Raw genomic sequence first — 20,903 nt, 5'->3', positions numbered from 1 at the left:
CATATGTGAAAGATAAAGAAACTCATGGACAAATAGAACAGGTTAGTGGTTACCAGAGAGGAAAGGACTTGGGGAGCGGGCATAAGGGGTAAAGGGGCACATACATATGGTGACTGAGAAATAATAATGTACAACTGAAATTTCTCAATGTTATAAACTAATAATACCTCAATAAAATTTTATTTAAAAGTCCTTTTTGAGTTCTGATTAGAAATGCATTACATTTATTATATTAATTTGAACAGATCAATACTTTCATAACATTAAGTCTTCCCATTTGGCAACAGTAAAATTCAGATTACAAGAAATACTTTTTACAATTCTACCTTAAAAAATTCATGTAACTTATAATTAACTAGTTTGATTATCACTGAGTTAAATTATTGCAAAAACTCTCTAATTGTTCTCCCCTACTGCAAAATTCAATCTCTACCCCAAAATTCATCATTATTCTTGGCAGAATGATCTTAATAAAAAAATACCAAGTGGATCATTCTTAATATTCTTCAATAAGTCCTCATTTCTTACTCAAAATCCAAACTACTAATGCCATCCACATCCTCTCCTTAATCCAAAACTCCTATCATACTCAAGCACTTGAATCTCTCTAAATAGCCTTTGTACCCTCAAGTCTTTGTCTTTCCACAATATGTGGAAAGACAAATAGTCAGAATCAGCTGGAGACATTATGTCTCCAGCATGTGCTAACATAATTTATTTCGGCTTCGAAACTAATATAGTGTTATATGTCAATTATATCTCAATGAAAGAAATTCTTTAAAGACCTTAAATTCAGAAAAAACAAATTTAATATTTCCTTATCGATTCTGTACCTCCTATATTATGTTATATGCAACAATTTTATTCAAGTACATATAGAATGCAATACAATTGCTGTTTATATTTGTATTAGGATCTTCATATCCAGGAGTAAGTAGTAAGTAGTTTTAACAGAAAGACAAAGAGTTCTTGGCACTATGCATGAAAGAAACTAAGTTTCTGTAACTTTAGAAAGGTGATGCTCCTTGAAAAGAAACAGTCAATGGGGAGATCACATTTGAATTTATGCTTTTAGTCATTTTAGCCCCACCTACAAATAGAGATGATCCTTGGGCTATCCAGTCCAACCAGAGTGCATCTGATAACCCTGCAAATCTGGTCAAGTTAGTTAACATCTCTGAGTTGCCTCTTCTAAAAATAGAATGAATAATAGTAATTACCACCAGCGTACAAAAATATGATGTACATGACTTGACTCACAAAAAATTAAAATATGTAAAATATTTTCATTTTCTATAATTTTAGGTTACAAAAAATATATTTGCCCTTTCTTATATCCATATGATTAAGCTGCCAATCATCCACTTAGTAGATACTTGCCTAGAGTAAATGCACTCTATTTTTCTAACAAACATCTGAAATAATCAGATAATAATCTAAATAGCCTGAAAATCAAATTTAATAGAATAACAAAATATTTTATATCATTTTACCTAAGCATGATTTTGTTAAGTACAATTCTGGCTACTGACTGCCAGTCCATACAGTGTCTTTGACGAATAAGAAAAAGAACACTTCATTCAGGCAAATGCAGCCATATGCCAGGGTGAACAGCTGGCAAGTAAACTATGGGCTAGATTTCAACAATAACTTATCCCTTAGCCCATTCCCTTGTTCAACACACAATCTGTACAACATAAGGGCAGCCTTGGGTCCAAATGGATTATTTTATATACACATTTTAAATGAATGTTAGAATAATTACTGGAATAATGATCTTCTAAAAACTGAACAACTAATTAAAAAAAACTAGGTACTTTTAAAAACCAAAAGTTTTTATGACATTAACACATTTTATAAGCATATAATTACTTGAACAGATAGATAATAATTCCAACTGATTCTATTATCCATGCCTGCCTGAGGAAGCAAAACTGAACATATTTTCACTAACTGCAAACGCTGAGCAGGATTCAGAGAGCCATGTTTGCAGTTCAGATTTCACTACCAATTTGTTCTATAATCCTAAGCAAGTTACTTTTTAGCTTTTATTGATCTCTGTAAAATGGCCTAGATAAGTGATGGTTCATAATAGAGTTTTGGAGGAGGGAGATAAATTCCATTGAAATTCTCATTGAATCTATAGAGCTTCTCCAAAAAAAAATACACCTACACAGAAAATTTTGACTTTCAATTCAGAAAAAATAATTTAAAATCATACTAGCTGCTACAGACTAAACGTTTGTGTCCCCATGAAATTCATATACTGAAACCTAATCCCCACTGTGATGGTATTTGGAGGTGGGGCCTTTGGGAGGTGATTAGTTCATGACAGCGGTACCCTCATGAATGGGATTAGTGCTCTTATTTAAAAAAAAAAAAGACTCCAAAGAGCTCCCTTGCCTTTTCTGCCATGTGAGAACACAACAAGAAGTCTGCAACCCAAAAGAGGCCCTCCCCTCACCATGCTGGCACCCTAATTTTGAACTTCTAGCCCCCAGAATTTTGAGAAATAAATTTCTGTTGTTTATAAGCTACTCGGTCCCTGATATTTTATCAGAAGAATCTGAACGGACTAAGACACAGCCCAAATAAACTAAAACACTAGCTTAAAGATTTCTAATATTTCTAATATTAATAATATAATGGTATTATAATGAATTTTTAAAATATACAAAATGCTGTTTTATATAAAATTAGCTGGTAAATGTGGTAGGCAGAATTCTAAGATGGCCTCCATGATCTCCATCCCTATAATCTACTCCCTTTGAGTGTGGGTGGGACCTGTGACTTGCTTCTAGCCAACAGAATACAGCAAAATGATGAGATGCGACCCCCTTTACTAGATTGCAGTATGTATCTAAAGCAAGGAGATGTCACTCCCATGATCATGTTGCATTATGTAAGACTCTGTCTTAGCATACAAGAGAGACTCTTGGCTGGCAAGAATAAGCAAGCTGCTCTGGTATAAACTGCCTATAGAGAAGACCACATGGCTGAGAGCCTCAGTCCTATTACTGCAAGGAACTGAAGTTTGCCACATCCACTTGAGCTTGGAAGAGGACTACAAGTTACAGAACGGAATAAAGCCTAGCCAACACCTTGATTGCAGCTTGATGAGACCTTGAGCACAGGACACAGCTAAGCCATGTTCAGACCCCTAACCCAACAAAACTGTGAAACAGTATGTTGTTTAAAGCTGCACAATTTGTGGTAACTTGTTACTCAGGAATAGAAAACTAGTACCACAAAGTTGTACATTTTACATTCAATATCTCCAGCGGTACTCTCATTTTCTTCCCAAATTCATGTTATCTGATTCTTGAATCATTCAGGCGCATACTTGTGGGACACAACTCCAGCCACTCACTGAAATGGGTGATGAACTTGGATGGTTACTAAGAAGTTAACTTGTAGCAAAAGAAAGTATTCCAAAGCCAAGATGAAATAAAGGGTCACTTGTATTCCTTTCATTGGCTCACACAAAAAAGAGTGGGCTATACAGTTTACAATTTCTGAAGAACTTTTTCTTACTTGCTTCTTACACTTCTTATACCTTTTTGAGATAGATACGAAAGCTATTGTTTTACCCATTTTAGAGAAAGAAAATAGGAAGTTTAAGCAGGTTAAAGGGACTTGTTCAATGTCACATAACTAGTAAGTCCTTGTTCTGACTTCCAATATGATGTTTTTTCCTCCATGATACTGCCTATAGTTGAGTAAACCATGGTAATTTTCATAACCTTGACAGTAAACATGCCTGGATTTACCATTTTATTTTCTGAAACTTGCTGAGAAAAGTTGACCAACAAGAAATATCTTAGGAAGAACTTTAGTACATACACACACACACCCCTCTATTCACATACACACTAATGTTGTCTATACATATAATTCTCAGAGAACTTATTAATCACATTTAGATACATAGAGAGAGTGTGTGTTACCTGGACTTGAAGCAAATCCTCTTCTATTTTAAGCTCTTGGACTGGAGACTCCTTCCTGTAATTAAAATTGTTTTTAAATATATCATTATATTTTAAATTACACGACTACTTTTCTTTCTTGAGGAGTACTTAAACCATTTTAAAGAAATAAAATTTTTCAAAAGAAATTCATGATTTTTAAAAGTCATAAAATCCACATAGGTTAAATGATAGATAATTGAATAACATTTCTCAAGCTAACTTCTCAATGATATGATTAAAATATGGAAAGATGAGATGGAGCAAGAATTTTCAAAGTACGTTGGTCATTTTTTCTACTCTGGTCATCTTTTCTTCTCTAAGTCAAAGGTCAAGGCCATTTGTCCAAAGAATTTCTTTTCAGAATTTGTGGAAGTCTATAAAAGTTGAATTCATACTTTCTTTTTAAACTATATATTTATACTAGGATTTGACCAAGCAAATTCCAAATGCAAAAATTATCTTATATTACTAAAGAAAATATTCACTTAATAAGGCCACTTTACAATAATCCATATACATAAAAATAGATCATTGTTTTTATAAAATAAGTACAATCAAGAAGTAAAGTAAAAAAAGAAAGACCGGGGAGTTAACATAAACATTACAGATCATTAGCTAGACCATCAAGGAAACAATGTAAATCCTTTTTCCCCTAAAATTATTTACAGATTTGATTCTGTTTACCTATTCTTGAATATCTTGTAGTTCATTCTCCTCCTCTAACCCACTCTAAGTTCTTTGTTCTTCCCTTCTCAGCTTTCTCCCACAATCATATCCCAGTCTGCTTATAAAACTATATATTAGCTAATGTTATCTTTTTTAGAAACCTGTTAACAAGTTATGTCTATATGACCTCAAATTGTTTATATAAAGTGACAATATAAATGTTGAACAAGGAAAAAAATATTGACATGTATCTTTATGTCTTACTCTTCTGAATCCTCAGATTTTCCTCTGTCTTTTTTCTTCTCCATTTTTATAGTTTTCCTTGTTCGATCATATGTAGGCTTTATTTTCTGTGTAATTTTATATAAGCCAGAAATAAATAGTTAAGGAGACAATAAATTATAGGGGAATATATGATAATATACATTACTAACATTTCCATTTTACTTTGAGAATCACTATACTATGTTTCAATGAAAATTTATCTGAATAGAAGCAAAACAAAATTAACGATATAGTCAGAACATTTGTTATAGTGCTTTAGTGAATATAAGTAGTATATAAGCTAATACATTTCAAAACAATTAAACTCCCTTGACAAATTACAGCCAGTTCTGCTATAACACAGCATATGCCTTCTTCAAAATCACCTCACTACAGAAACCATGCAAAAAAAATTGAAAGATACATGGGAAAAATGGGGTTAGGTGCACAGCATGCAAAAACATTGTCAATGAGACATTAAAAAAATAGAAGCTCAATAAAAACATTAGTCCAGTTTTATACAGCTAAATGATTATGAAATATATACTATGAGAAATATAGCTCTTTATCTTGAAAAAGACATGAAGCTTGCTTGTGGAAGTGGGCATTGAATAGGTTGCAACTTGTAAGTTATCATGCAGTATTGGAAGGAGGGTTATCTGAAATTGGATAAAAAGTTGTAACACCAGATGCGGACTGGTACAGTACACTACACATGGTGAACCAAGGTAGCTTGTAGAAACCATCTTCTGCCTTCACCTAGTACTTTTTGCAGATGAAATTGTGCATAAACAAATGTAAATGTAAAATTCACATTATGCTTAAATTGTGCTATCATGTTGGAACAAATTTGCATTTCAAAACAAATATTATAGCAGAACTAACCATGTTTTAAGTTATTCTTGAACTACTATGTAGTACCAGATTATTTTATATAAGAAAGTAGAGAAACAAATTAATTAGATTATTCACATTTTTAGATGAGCTTAATAATAGAGACCTATTTACGCATTAGATGGTTATTTCCTGTGTCAGACCACAACTTCCAACAGATACCAAATTCACTGCAGTGGCAAAATCTCACAAGTGAAACACAAAGTGTAATAATTCCTCATAAAATATGGAAAATAAGTATAATAATGAATTTCTATGAGAATTGTTAAGGTCTCTAAATAACTTTCTAGTTTAAATATGAGTTTTTTGATATGTTTCCTATATAGAAAAATCTAATATATACTGGCAATCAACAAACACTAAAATAATGAAAGAGAAAAAAAGACAAAAATAACGAACAGATCATCAGTGAGCTGTGGGACAACTTTAAGTCGAATAATATGCTTATAATTGGAGTACATGATGGAGAGAAGGGGTGGTGAAAAAGAATAAATATTTGAAGAAATCATGGCCAGTTTTTTTCAAATTTGATGAAAACTGTATACCCACAAATCCACAACAAGATAAAGAAAACTACCCCAAGATACATCATAATCAAACTATTAAAAGCAGTGATAAAGAGAAAATCTTAAAAGCAGACAGAAGAGAAAAGCAGATTACATACAAGAATAAGAAGGACAGCAGACTCTTGTCAGAAACAACGCAAGCCAGAAGACAAAAGGAGCAATAATTTTAAAGTACTGGAATGGAAAATAACCAGTCAACCTAGAATTCTTCATCCAGAAAAAATAGTTTTCAAAACTGAAGGCAAAAAAATTTCTTTTCAGAAATCAAAGAGTTAAAAGAATATATCAGCAGCAGACCTGCAGAACAAAAATGGTAAAGAATCCTTCAAGCAGAAGAAAAATCATACCAGATGGAAATAAGGAAATACACGAATTAAAAAGAGCACCAGAAATGATAATTATGTGGGCAAATATCATGACTCTTTTTCTTGTTATTTAAATCTCTTTAAAAAGTAATAGTTTACAGCAAAACTAATAACAATATGTTGTACAGTTTATATCATATGTAATAAAACATCTTAAAACAACAGCACAAGAGCTGGAAAGGGACAAATGCAGGCATATTATTTTAAGGTTCTTATATGTGAAGTGATTTAATATCACTTAACTATAGACTGTAACAAGTTAAAGCCAAGACTGTAAACCCTTTATTGTAAAGCAACCAATTGAGCAGCAAACACAAAGGTAAGACAGATTTTGACACCTGGAAGTGGGTGCTGTTGTAACCTACAACTAAAAATGTGGAAGTGCCTTCAGAATTGGGCAGTGAGCAGAGGCTGGAAGAATTTTATGAAGCATGAAAAAAATATTTAGCAAATTATTAAAAGAAGAAAAATCCCTTAACCTGATAAATGGTATCAAGAGAGGGACAAGGAAAGGGAGAGAGAGGCAGGCTGACTGACCACAAGAAACAAGAAAACATTCTCTTTAAAAGCAGGAACAAACAAAAAATGCCCACTCTCATCACATCTATTCAATGTTATTCTAAAAGTCTTTGCCAGCACAGTAAGGCAAGAAAAAGAAATAGAAAGTATTACAAATTGGAAAGCAAGAAAATTTAGGCTATCATTATTCATTGATACTTTGATTATACAAGTAGGAATTAAAAATCTAATCATTACGACAGTGTAGCTAGGTTTCTGGATGCATAATTCAATATATAAAAATCTATTATACTTCTCTAGCAATAGTTAAAAAATATTTTTTAAAAGATAGCAAATAAAATAGCATAAAAATATGAAGCACTTAAGATTAACAAAATGAATAAGAGCTTTATGAAGAAAATCATAAACATTTATTGTAAGCATTAAAGAAAAATTTCAAAAATGGACATATTTAATGTTTATAAACAAAAAGATATATCTTGATATCCTAGATGTAAATCTCTCTAATTTGATGTACAGATTCAGTGCAATTGTAGAATTTGACAAGTTAACTCTAAAATATATATGAAAGTTCAAAGGCGAAAAATAAATAAATTTTATAAGTAACAAGGGGTTGACGTGTCCTACAAAATATCGGGACTTATTCTAAATCCATAATCATTAAGGATCTCAGGCATTGGCGTAGGAACAGACAAGGCCAGTGGAAGAGAACAGAAAGAGCAGAAACAATCTTCTTTAAGCAGTGATATTTTCCATCAATAGCGTACGAAAACATACACATCTAGGAGATCCTATTTAGGGAGCTGTAATAGAAAGCCAGGTGACAGCAGAAATGGAATAAATAAGGAGTCAGTAAACTGCAGGCCAAATCTTCCCTGCTGCCTGTTTTTGTAAATAAAGTTTTATTGCAAGACAGCCGTGATCCTTCATTTATGTACTTTCTATGGCAATTTTCATACTACAGAAGCAGATTGAGTAGCTGCAACATGTACTGTATGGCCTGCAAAACCTAAAATACTTATCTAACCCTTTACAGTAAAAGTTTCCTGATATCTGGAATAATTAAATGGATATGATAGTAATTAGGGAAATATTAGCAAAGTACAGTGGACACCAGATATTTGGGTCCAGTATCCTTTTCTCTTTTGTTAAGAAATAGCACCACATTTTATTAGGGTTCTACACCTCCCTCATCTCAAACTGTTCTGATAACATTTGACCTAAGCAAGACCAATCAGATCCAATCACCTAAGAACTGACTTTTATGGAAGGGAAAAAATGGGAGATGGGGAAAAAAATAGCCGTAGCTCCCTCTCTAAAAATTCCCTGAAAGGACAGAAGTAACGGCTGTATATGAACTTTTGTTGTTTTGACTCCAGGAGTTGCCCTAGTTCTATCCCTCACCAAACACATTGTTCAATTTTCCTTCAGTTCTTTGAGTTACTCTAATACCCATCCAATCAATTCCTTGCTTTAGTTGCAAGAAACTTGCAGTTTCTCCTGCTTACAAAAAAAGAAAATAAAATCCTTAACTGACTGACTGACACACAGAAAACTACTGATTATCATTTGGCAGTCAAAGATAGGACTCAAATGTGGCTTTTGATTATTAAAATTGGTTGTCTACAAAAATAAAATTATTAAGGAGAATTAAGTTAGGAAAGCCTACTTTGAAAGAAAATTGAAATATCTGTTAGCAGAAATCCTGAGTTTGACATAATTCTATAGACATCCTCTTCCCACCATCCTATTACACCAACTCCCTTCTCTGAAAACAGACTGTCTCTCAGATCTCTTGGTCACTACCATAGTGTGGATATAATATTAGTACTATATATGTAGTGCTCCTTGCACATTTCTCCTTCACTCTTCCACACAATGATCAGAAATGCTACAAGTAATTTCCAAGGACAGAAGTTAAGGTCAGCCATTCATTGATTACATTTCACATATGCAAAGCATTGGAAATGTGACCACTGGACTTTAAAATATTCTAAAATTAATTGAGGAGTGAAGCAGTAATGATGTGCAGGAGCTGAGACAAGAATGGATAAGAGGTATAATCTATCAAATGAGCACCGAAGTTTCTACAGATCAGACAAGAAAATCGTGTTGTACCACAGACCATATATTGAAGAAGCCCATGCAAAAATCATTGCACTCTAGAGCAGACTAATTGTGGGTTAGAGACACAAAACCTAAAGAAACAATACAAGAAAGCAAAACCAGAAACTGCTGAGACATCTTCAAATCATCTAAGAAGCTCCAAAATTTTTGAATATGGATCTAACGGTGCATGCTTAAAGTGTTAACAAAATTCTTACATTTGGCCAGACTATTCAGTTATTTAATATGACAATTTACTACTCATTTATTTTATTTTTTAATTGTCTATTCCTACTTGGAACTATACCTAAATGGAACTATTCCTAATTGAACATATGTGACAGCCCCCATCTTATATTTGACATCTGTGTAGGATCACTGCTTCTCTAACTGATTAAGCAACAAAGTTCCTAGTAATACTTCTGCTTCCTCCTCTAGTAAGGAAGAAATATCAAGTAATCAACATTAGTAGATTCAAGAGTATTTTCCTTCATTTTATGTTGATCTTACGTTGAAACATACATCCTATGTTTTTACATGGTTAATAAAAATTCACTTCTAATTCATTTGACTTTGTCGTCTGTAGTTTGAAATTTATTAGCTATATAAAATGGCAAAGGAGAAAGAAAAAAGGAAACAAATTTTATTCTTGGTATTTCTACACACTCTATTTGATATAGTGAACTGGGACACACACATTACATAATTGCAAAGAATACAATAAAGTGTATTTAAAATATATTTGAAAACCCTAATTTATTGATATTTTAATAAAGTTAAATATTTGGCCTAGAAATATCTTTTGTAATGTTTAAATTTTATGTCTGTTCTTCATAGCATCCTCTTGGTTTTGATAGCCAATACTGTAATTTAGAATATAGCATTATTTTATTTTTTAAAGCACAGCTGCTATCAATTATTAATACTGAAAATGTATTATAAAACATTTAAATATCTTTGATTCCTATCCTAAAATAATAAGGCTTTTTAGATACTGTATGCCATTTTCAGACACTAAAATTTAACTAACCTCTGTATCCTTCAACTTTTGTAGTTTATTTTCCAGCACCAATTTCTCCTCTGATAACACTTGGAAATCCCTTTGCATCTGTTTGTATTTCTAAAAACAAATATTATAATTTTAGTAATAATGAAAAGTAAATGTCTCAATATAGACAAGTTATTTGGGTACCTAATTATTAAAGTAAGGAAGTCTTCATTAACTCATGAAAATAATGAACCATGGGGATTAATTTGTATAGTGAAGCTATAATTGGGTCTGAAAGAGGCCAAGGAACTAGAAGTGAGAATGAATGGAAGTTTAGAAGACTGTGCAATATTATAGTTCAATATTTCAGAAGTGGAGTGTTTCTGAGTGATAATAAAGTCCAGTAAAAGCAAAAAAATAGACAAAGTTCTCTAGCTCACATAAGCACAGAAATCTCCTGAATAAAATGAGTAAGCATTGAATCTTTATTTAAGATTATGTATCCTAACAACTTCTAGAATCTACTAACATCATCAAGGGCAAAGTATAATTTCAAACTGAGAGTGCTATACTTACAGCCTCTAACAAACGTTGATCATTCATAGCTCTGAAAAACAAATGTATTATAATTTTACATTTATATTTTTATTTATGTAACACACTTATACATTTCTTTGTAAAAAATTTAAAATAAAACAAATAAGATTAGAGTACACTTTGACCACCACTCCAAAAATCCAATGCTTTCCCCAGATATATTATTAGATTGTTATTGTCTTTCCAGAATTTGTTCCATGCATTTATATAATACTGCATGTACCTATTCGATTCTACAGTTTTGTTAGTGGGTTGGATGTCTGTTTTGTTTGCTTTTTCACATAAATGATATCACTGCATATATTGTTCTTAAGTTATTTTTTTCACTTTAATATGATGTCTGAGATCTATTTATATCGGTAAACATAGATCTATCTCACCCCTTTTAAATACCACTTCTTATTCCACAGCAGGATTTGGCAAACTTTTTCTGTAAAGAGCAAGATAGTAAATATTTTAGACTTTGCAGGCCAGATGATCTCTGTCACTACTACTCAACTCTGCAAAAGCAGCTATAGATGACAGGGAAATGAGTGGGCGTGGCTAGATTTGACTCATGGGCTGCAGTTTGCTAACTAGTGTTCCATAGTATCGATAAACTATAGATTTTTTCTGGACAAATGAGTTGTTTATTATAATCAAAATTTTTAAAGCTCTACTAAAATATAATTAACATACCATACAATTCACTCATTTAAAGTATACAATTCAATGGCTTTTAATATATTCACCAAGTTGAGCAGCTATTACCACTGTCTAATTTTAGTACATTTTAATTACCCCAAACAGAAACTCTGTACCCATTAGCAGTCACTCCCCAGCACTGTCCCAGCCCTGGCAGCCACTAATCTACTTTCTGTCTCCATAGATTTGCCTATTGCAGATATTTCATACAAATACAATTATACAATATGTGATCTTTTGCAACTGGTTTATTATACTTAGAATAACGTTTTCAAGGTTCATCCATGTTGTAGCAAGTTTCAGTGCTTTGTTCCTTTTCATTGCCAAATAATATTCCATTGTATGGATATACACATTTTATTTATCCATTCATCAGTTTATGGACATTTGGATTGATTCTATTTTTTGGCTTTATGAATACTGCTACTCTGAACATCCATGTACGAGTTTTTGTGTAAACATATGCTTTCATTTCTCTCAGGTATAAACGTAGGAATAGAATTTCTGGATTATATGTTAACTCTATATTTAATATTTTGAGAAACTGACAAACTGATTTCCATAGAAGATGTACCGTTTAAATTCTCGCCAGCAATGTATGAGGGTCCCAATTTCTCTACATCCTTGCCAATAATTGTTATTGTCTGTCTTTTTTATTATAGCCATCCTTGTAGGTGTGAAGTGATATATCATTGTAGTCTTGATTTTCAATTCCCTAATGATTAACGATGTTGAGCATTTTTTCATTTACTTATTGACCATTTGCATATCTTGTGTGAAAATGTCTATTCAGATTATTTGCCCTTTTTTTTTTTTCGGTGAGAAAGACTGGCACTGAGCTAACATCTGTTGCCAATCTTCCTCTTTTTGCTTGAGGAAGATTGGCCCTGAGCTTACATCCATGCCAATCCTCCTCTATTTTGTATGTGGAATGCTGCCACAGCATGGCTTGATGAGCAGTGTGTAGGTCTGTGCCCGAGATCTGAACCTGCGATCCCCAGGCCACTAAAGCAGAGCGCAGGAACCCAACTACCACACCACCAGGCCAGCCCCGGCCCATTATTTAATTGGGTTATTTATCTTTTTATTACTGAGATATAAGAGTTCTCTATGTATTCTGGATACAAGTCTCTTATCAGATATATGATTTGTGAATAGTTTTCATATTCTATGAGCTGTCTTTTCACATTCTTGATAGTATCATTTGCAGTACAAAAGTTCTTGATTTTTATGAAGTTCAATTTATCTATTTTTTTTCTTTTGCTGGTTTTGCTTTTGGCATCTTAAGAAACCATTGCCTAACTCAAGGTCACAAAGATTTACTCCTGTGTTTCTTCCAAGAGGTTTACAGTTCTTAGAACTAAAGTTCTTAAATTTAGGTCTTTGATAATTTTGAGTTAACTTTAGTGCATGGCATGAAGAAAAGATCTAACTTTATTCTTTTGCATATGGATATCCAGTTGTGCAAGTACCAATTGTTAAAAAGACTATTCTTTCCCCCATTTAATTGTCTTGGTCTCCCTGATGAAAATCAATTGACCATAAACGTAAGGGTTTATTTCTGGACTTTCATCTATTCCATTGATCTATACAGGTCTATCTTCATGCCAATACCACATTGTCTTGATTACTATAGTTTTGTATTAAGTTTTAAAATCAATTAAGTATGAGTCCTCCAACTTTGTTCTTCTTCTTAAGATTTCTTTGGCTATTCTGGATTCCTTATATTTCCACATGAATTTTAGGATCAGCTTGTCAATTCTTGCAAAGAGAAAGCTGGAATTTTGATAGAGATTACACTGAATCTATAAATCACCTTGGGGAGTACTGCCATCTTAAGTCTAACAGTTCATGAAGATGGGAAGTCTATTTGTTTATTTAGGTCTTAAGTTTTTTCAATGATGTTTTGTAGTTTTCAGTGTAAAAGTCCTGCACTAAATTCATTCTCATTCTCTTTGGTGCTATTGTAAATGGAATTGTTTTCTTTATTTCATTTTTGGAATGTTCATTGCTAGTTTATTAGTTTCCTAGGGCTGTTGTAACAAAGTATCACAATCCGGGTCATTTAAATTTACTCTGGAGCCTATAAATCTAAAATGAAGGTGTTGGTAAGGCCATGTTCCCTCTGAAACCGCTAGAGGAGGATCCTTCCTTGCCTCTTCCAGCTTCTAGTAGTCCCTGACAGTCTTTGGATTGTGGCAGCATAATTCCAATCTCTGCCTCCATGGCTGCCTTCCTTCTGTGTGTATCTGTCTTCTCCAATTACTGTAAGGATATCAGTCATATTGGATTAAGGGCCCATCCCACCCCAGTATGACTTCATCTTAACTAATTACATCTACAATGACATATTTCCAAATATGTTCATTCTGAGGCACTGGGAGGTGAGAGCTTCAACATACCTTTTTGGGGGACACAACTCAACCCATAAGAGCTAGTGTATAAAAATACAATTGATTTTTATTTATGACTCTTGCATATTGCAACCTTGATGAATTCATTTATTTCTTCTAATAGTTTTTAGTGGATCCCTTAGGATTTTCTATATATAAGATCATGACATCTGCAAAAAGTGGTAGTTTTACCTTTTCCTTTCCAGTCTGAACATTTTTCATTTCCTTTTCTTCTTTAATTGCCCTAGCTAGAACCTCTACTAGAAGTGGTGAGAACACCCTGTTTTGTTCCTGATCTTAGAGACAATGTGTTAAGTCTTTCACCATTAAGTATGATGTTAGTATGAGTTTTCATAGACAGGCTTTATCAAATTAAGGCAGTTCCCTTCTATTCATAGTTTGTGGAGTATTTTTACCATGAAAGGGTATTAGATTTTGTCAAATGTTTTTACTTTGTCTAATAAGCTGATCATGTGACTTTTTTTCTCTTTTATTCAATCAAGATCATATATTACATTAATTGATATTTGCATTTTAAACCAACCTGCATTCCTGGGATAAATCCCACTTGTTTGTGGTATATAATTCATTTTATGCGTTGCTGGATGCGATCTGCTAGTGTTTTGTTGAGAATTTTTGCATTTATACTCAGAACATATTGGTCTACAGTTTTCTCACGATATTGTCTGATTTTGGTATCAGAGTAATACTAGTCTCATACAATGAGCTGAGAAGTGTTAGCTGCTCGTCCACTTTTTGATGCTTCCTGAGAATTTCCTGGTGGAAAATACTTTAATTATGAATTAAATCTTTTTACTAGTGACAGTTTCACTCAGATTTTCTAGTTCTTCTTGAATCAGTTTAGCTTGTAATTTTCTAGGAATTTACCCATATCATGTAAGTTATCTAATGTTGTCATACAGTCGTTCAGAGTATTCTCATAAAATTCTTTACCATAGATTATTGAGCCATTCTCCTACTAACAGGAATTGAAATTCTTTCTCCTTTTTGCTATTATCACACTGATGTAATAAATTTCTTTTGATATGTGCCTGCTTGAGCATCTTTCTTTCTCTAGGGTAGATAAAAGAGGTTTGCTTTTTTTAGGGTGGATATAAAAGGGGTATAATAAGGTATACATTTTTGTTGTTATTATTAAATAAACCCTGCTAAATTGTCCTTGAAAGTGGGCAACTCCTATTGTTCTAGTATTTTAAGAGTATTCATTATATATACTACATCTCTGTCAAGACTTAATATTAGAAAACGTTTACTTTTTGTTAAACTGATAGGGGAAAAAATATATTGTTGCTGTTTTGCTTTGCACTTCCCTGATCACAAGTCAGATTGAGCATCTCCTAAAATGTTTATTGACCACTGTTGTGTCTCTTCCTTAAATTATCTATACATATACTTTGCCTATTTTTTGAGGTTTTTTTGCCTTTTTTATGGAATTATATATTATTATCACCACTCCTTCTATTGTATATGCACAAATATTTTCTCCCAGTCCATTGTTTATCATTTAACTTGGTTCATTTTTTAACAAGGTCTTTCTAATTTTGATAGAGCCAAATGCCTTCCATATATTTATGATTTTGATTTCTTACATTTTGGTCTGTAATCAACACTAAATTTAGTTTTTTGAATGTTATGAAGTAAGACTTTCTTATTATTTTTTGGCCAAATGCCCTTGCCAGTGCCCTAGCTGGCCAATGGAATTCATTCAAGACTTTGAATTTACCATGTTGGAGTTATGATGACTCCATCTTTGACATAATATAACTACCTGTGATACACGTTCCTGGACTGAAAAACAGGTGGAAAGACAAGACAGCCTACTATCCTTACTTCTGACTCCTATGCCTCCTTAGAAAAAAACATCATAATGGATTTCTTAATGGGCCTGCTTTCCTGTCAGGATCACACATGATTCTGGTGATGGGCAATGTTGTCACCAATGTTGACATCCCCAAGACTGGACACTAGCTCTCAGCCCCTGTTCACCAAAGAGGTGTTATGCCGTCACAAACCATCCTACATCCAATCTAAAAGTTCTAGTGAAGTTGTAAAAGTTTTAGTGTAGTTTTAAGCTTCAATGACTTCAAAAGTGTAAAGCTACAAATGTATTAAACATTATTTCCATTTCCTTTACATCTTCAGTTTTGTGAATTCTGTGTTTTTTTTGTTGTTTTTTTTTTTTTTTTGGTGAGGAGGATCAGCCCTGAGCTAACATCCATGCCAATTTTCCTCCTTTTGCTGAGGAAGACTGACCCTGGGTTAACCTCTGTGCCCGTCTTCCTCCTCTTTATATGGGATACCACCACAGCATGGCCGGACAAGTGGTACATCAGTGCGTGCCCAGGATCCAAACCCAGGCCGCCAGTAGTAGGGCGCACGCACTTAACTGCTACACCACGGGGCCGGCCCCTCAGTTTTGTGAATTTTGAATACAGTCATGCACCTCATAATGATGTTTTGGCCAACAACAGACCACATATACGACAGTGGTCCCATAAGATTAGTACCAGACAGCCTAGGTGTGTAGTAGGTTGTAACATCCAGGTTTGTGTAAATACACTCTATGATGTTCGCACAACAAAATCGCCTAACCATGCATTTCTCAGAATATAACCCCGTCGTTAAGTAATGCATGACTGTAAATTAATTATGTTTCAGCCAATCTGACGGAATATGGAAAATGCTGACCCAAACAAAAAGTTTTAACTGAAAAAACTTTTAATTATTATTCAAAAATTTTTAAATAAGTGGAAAAGAAATGTCCATAATCAAATTTTGAAATGATGTTTCTTGAACAGTTGTATCTTTATAGTTCTGAAGTTATTAAAGCTTAAAACCAACTAAGACTTTTGCCAAACACTGTATTTATTTTAACAGAATGTTAAAGGATGTAACTGTAACAAGTTGTTAAACAGAGGGACCAACTGAGACCCTGAGCCCCAGTATCGCCTACGAAAGTAACAGGTGAGGCATATGACCATTAGCACTTGAAAAAAAAGTAGGCAGCCAAGAAAGAGCACTAAAACCTTTCACTGATATGGACAATATAAAAGGGTCAGGAAAGAAGACAGAGTATTTCTTTGCAAAGAGCTGTCTGGTGGCTTGAGCCCTATCCAAACCCTTAAAGGAGGGGTGGATATGCTTGCCTTTATCTCAAGCCTAGAAAGAAACACTTTAAAGATTTTATTTATTTATTTTCTTCCCCCCCAAAGCCCCAGTAGATAGTTGTATGTCATAGCTGCACATCTTTCTAGTTGCTGTATGTGGGACGCAGCCTCAGCATGGCCGGAGAAGCGGTGCGTCGGTGTGCACGCGGGATCCGAACCCGGGCCGCCAGCAGCGGAGCACGCGCACTTAACCACTAAGCCACGGAGCCGGCCCCGAGAGAGAGAGACACTTTAAAAAGAATACTCAGTCTCCATGTGTTTGTTTATTGTTGTTATTATCTACTACTTAACGAAGAAAATCATACAGTATTTGACCTTCTCCCTCTATTTCACTTTGCATAATACCCTCAATGTCCATCCATGTTGTCACAAACGGCTGGATTTCATCGTTTCTTATGGCTGAGTAGTAGTCCATTGTGTATATATACCACATCTTCTTTATCCATTCGTCCCTTGATGGGCACTTAGGTTGCTTCCAAGTCTTGGCTATTGTGAATAACACTGCAATGAACACAGGGGTGCATGTATCTTTATGCACTTGTGTTTTCAAGTTCTTTGGATAAATACAAACACATAGAGACAGAGATTGGATTGGTGGTTACCAGAGGGGGAGGGGGGAGGGAGGAGGGCAAAAGGGATAATTCAGCACATGTGTGTGGTGATGAGTTGTAATTAGTATTTGGGTGGTGAACATGATGTAATCTATGCAGAAATAGAAGTATAAGGATGTACACCTGAAATTTATACAATGTTATAAACCAATGTTACTGCAATAAACAAAAAATTAAAAAATTAATTAATTAAAAAAATAAATTTTAGTCAAAAAAAGAAAAAGAATACTCAGAAAACTTGGTGTGTGTTATCTGCAGTTATGGCAAAGATAGTGACTGCTGAGTAAGACCTTTCCTGTATACCTTACCTTTCTTCCCTCCCTTCCCAAACACATGGAGGACAAAAACTACAACTAGTTAGTGGGAAAAGAGGTAATGAAAGAGAAAAGCTAACCACATCCCCACAGCAGGCTCCAGCTGGAATACTGGGGTGGGGGGAGGGGGAGAGAAGTCTTAACTTTTAATGAAAATTAAAATATTGACTGTAATATTTGACAGGGAATGTTGATTTCTCATTTAGGACAGTGATTATAAATTAAATGTAAATTAATTATTATCTAAGAGTGATCAGAAAAGTCATGGTACTGCCCTAGTTTTTATCCAGGGGCAGGGGAAAAATTAGCCCCAATTAGAAAATATAAATGAACACAAGGTATCCAAAAGAAAATTGCTTTGTGATTTCATTTCATAAGACATGCTTTTTCAACATACCAGTTGGGTAACTATAACCTTAATCACCTGAAAGAATGGTAGGTCATCCACGGTGGCTTTCAACATACTTCTTGACATGCAAAGAAATGTACAAAGCATATTCTGACCAGAGAATTGTACAAAGCTTATTCTGGCTATACAACAATTCAAGTTGGAAATCCTCTCCTTTATAGTAACCCCTTCAGCTAGTCCTTCACTGCTTTCTGTTATGCCTAGGAATTCTAAAACCAGTTATAACTAGCAACAACAGTCTAATATAAGAAGCTAGAATAAATAATAGTATAGATGTCTGCTTTAATACCCTGGTCCAATGGAAAGAATATTCATGGAAACCAGCCTCCTACTTCAAGAATGCTCCTAGAACATGTTAAACCTTTCATCTGACAAAGCTGTGAAAGTTCTGACCCTACCTTTCTGATAAGGAGGATTCTAATGAGGTAGAAGGGGAAAAAAGTGAAATAGGGCCTAACTCCATTACGTAGCAAAGACCTGACCACCAATTAATACAAGCCATAAGGCCTTTAGTTCCCTTTACTTCACATTTGATCTGTTACGCTCTTCTATTAATTCTTAATTACTGGATTTGATAATTAGAAATTCTGATCATGTAAAATTTCCTAATTTTCCAATGTTGAATCTATATAAAATTCTCTGAAAACACTGTGTGATGTGAACTTTTCTGAATATATGTTTTACTTTAATTTAAAATATTTATTTAAAAAAAGAATTATATGAGTTTGCAAAGAATTATAACTAAGTGAAAAGTATATACACAAACTACATTTTGTATAATTGTAATTTTTTTTTTACTTTTTTAAAGTTTTGGTAGAATACACATAACAAAATTTACCATTGTAACCATTTTTAAGTGTACAGTTTAGCAGTGTTAAGTACATTCACTTTGTTTTAGAACCAATCTCCAGAACTCTTTTCATCTTTCAAAACTGAAACTCTATACCCATTAAACAACAGTCCTCATTCCCCATTCTCCCCAGGCCCTGGAAATCACCATTCTACTTTCTGTCTCTATGAATTTGACCACTCTAGGTACTTCATATAAGTGAAATCATACAATTTTGTTTTTTTTTTGTGACTGGCTTATTTTACTCAGCATAATGTCCTCAAGGCTCATTCATGTTGTAGCATATGTCAGAATTTCCTTCCTTTTTAAGACTGAATAATATTCCATTGTATGTATATATCATACCTTCTTTATCCATTCATCCATTGTTAGACACTGGGTTGCTTCCACCTCTTTGCTATTGTGTATAATGCTACAGTGAACATACGTGTTTAAGAACCTGATTTCTATTTTGGGGGGAATATATCCAGAAATGGAATTGCTGGTTCATATAATAATTGTGTTTTTAACTTTTTGAGAAACTGACATACTGTTTTCCATTGCAGCTATATTATTTTATAGTCTGCATGATTATAATTTTAATTTTTAAAGCTATACATATCATACAAATTGATATAAGAACACTAAATTTTTTTAACAGTGGTCTTATTTTCTTCTCTCTGTTTCTAATTTTTCTAAAATAAATGTGTACACATTTTTATAATGAATAAAAAAAGTCATTTTAAAAGCTTACCTCTCCAATGTATTTGACTGTTTTTCAAATATTTTCAACATGACATTAAATTGATTAGGCAGTGAATAAGAAGTTTCTATTGAGAAAAAAAGAAAAACATTTAAAGGTATTATAAATGGCTGAAGCTATACCTGTATGCTGATATAACTCACTGCTATATGTGTGAGAACTAGACAAGCATAAAGAGGAGACAGCAGGGTCACATGAACACTGAAGGAACACAATGTTTACAAGAATAGTTAGCATTTTATTAAATACCAACTATGTGCAAGTCACTATGCTACTTTACATTCTCTTAATCCTCAAAATAATCCAAAAAAGAAGATACTGTCACCATTTTCAAATTGAGAAATTGAGGCTAAAAGACATTACATAACTTGATCAAAACTATGCATCTAGTAAGTGACAAAACTGGGCTGAGGTCCAGTGTGCATGACCTCTTTATGAGACTGCATATAAGAGGACGCTGGGATGCCAGGAGAAAACCGCATTGGTTGCTGCTCCTAAGTCAACAAGGTCTATGGGAAGAATCTAACATCCCTGTTAAGTTTTCTAACTGAATCAAATAACCCAAAAGGTTACCTAAGATACTACTTAAAAGAGAACCATCATAATAAGGATCCATAACAATCCATGAACTCTTAAGGTAATAACATAAGAGTCTTCAATCTTGTAACACAAAAAGTACATGAGAGAAGACAGTCCCTGCACTAAGTTTGCTGCTAGATAAACAAAACATGACATGTACATAGAAAAAGTTAAATAACATGGAAGCATACCACAGTTCC

General features: G+C 33.5%; 1 protein-coding gene across 1 annotated transcript in view; it reads right to left on the bottom strand.

Moving 5' to 3' along the window:
• The window catches only part of CCDC7 (coiled-coil domain containing 7), a 403,315-nt gene that overhangs the window by 277,025 nt on the left and 105,387 nt on the right, over positions 1–20,903 (bottom strand). Inside the window, 5 exon segments of the mRNA XM_058532824.1 lie at positions 3,948–4,002; positions 4,899–4,984; positions 10,379–10,468; positions 10,913–10,943; positions 20,116–20,191. Of these exon segments, the coding sequence (XP_058388807.1) occupies positions 3,948–4,002; positions 4,899–4,984; positions 10,379–10,468; positions 10,913–10,943; positions 20,116–20,191 (338 nt within the window).

Source organism: Diceros bicornis, chromosome 36 (genome assembly GCF_020826845.1).
Source record: "Diceros bicornis minor isolate mBicDic1 chromosome 36, mDicBic1.mat.cur, whole genome shotgun sequence".
Classification (NCBI taxonomy): Eukaryota; Metazoa; Chordata; class Mammalia; order Perissodactyla; family Rhinocerotidae; genus Diceros; species Diceros bicornis.
This window is presented reverse-complemented; position numbering and strand designations above follow the sequence as displayed.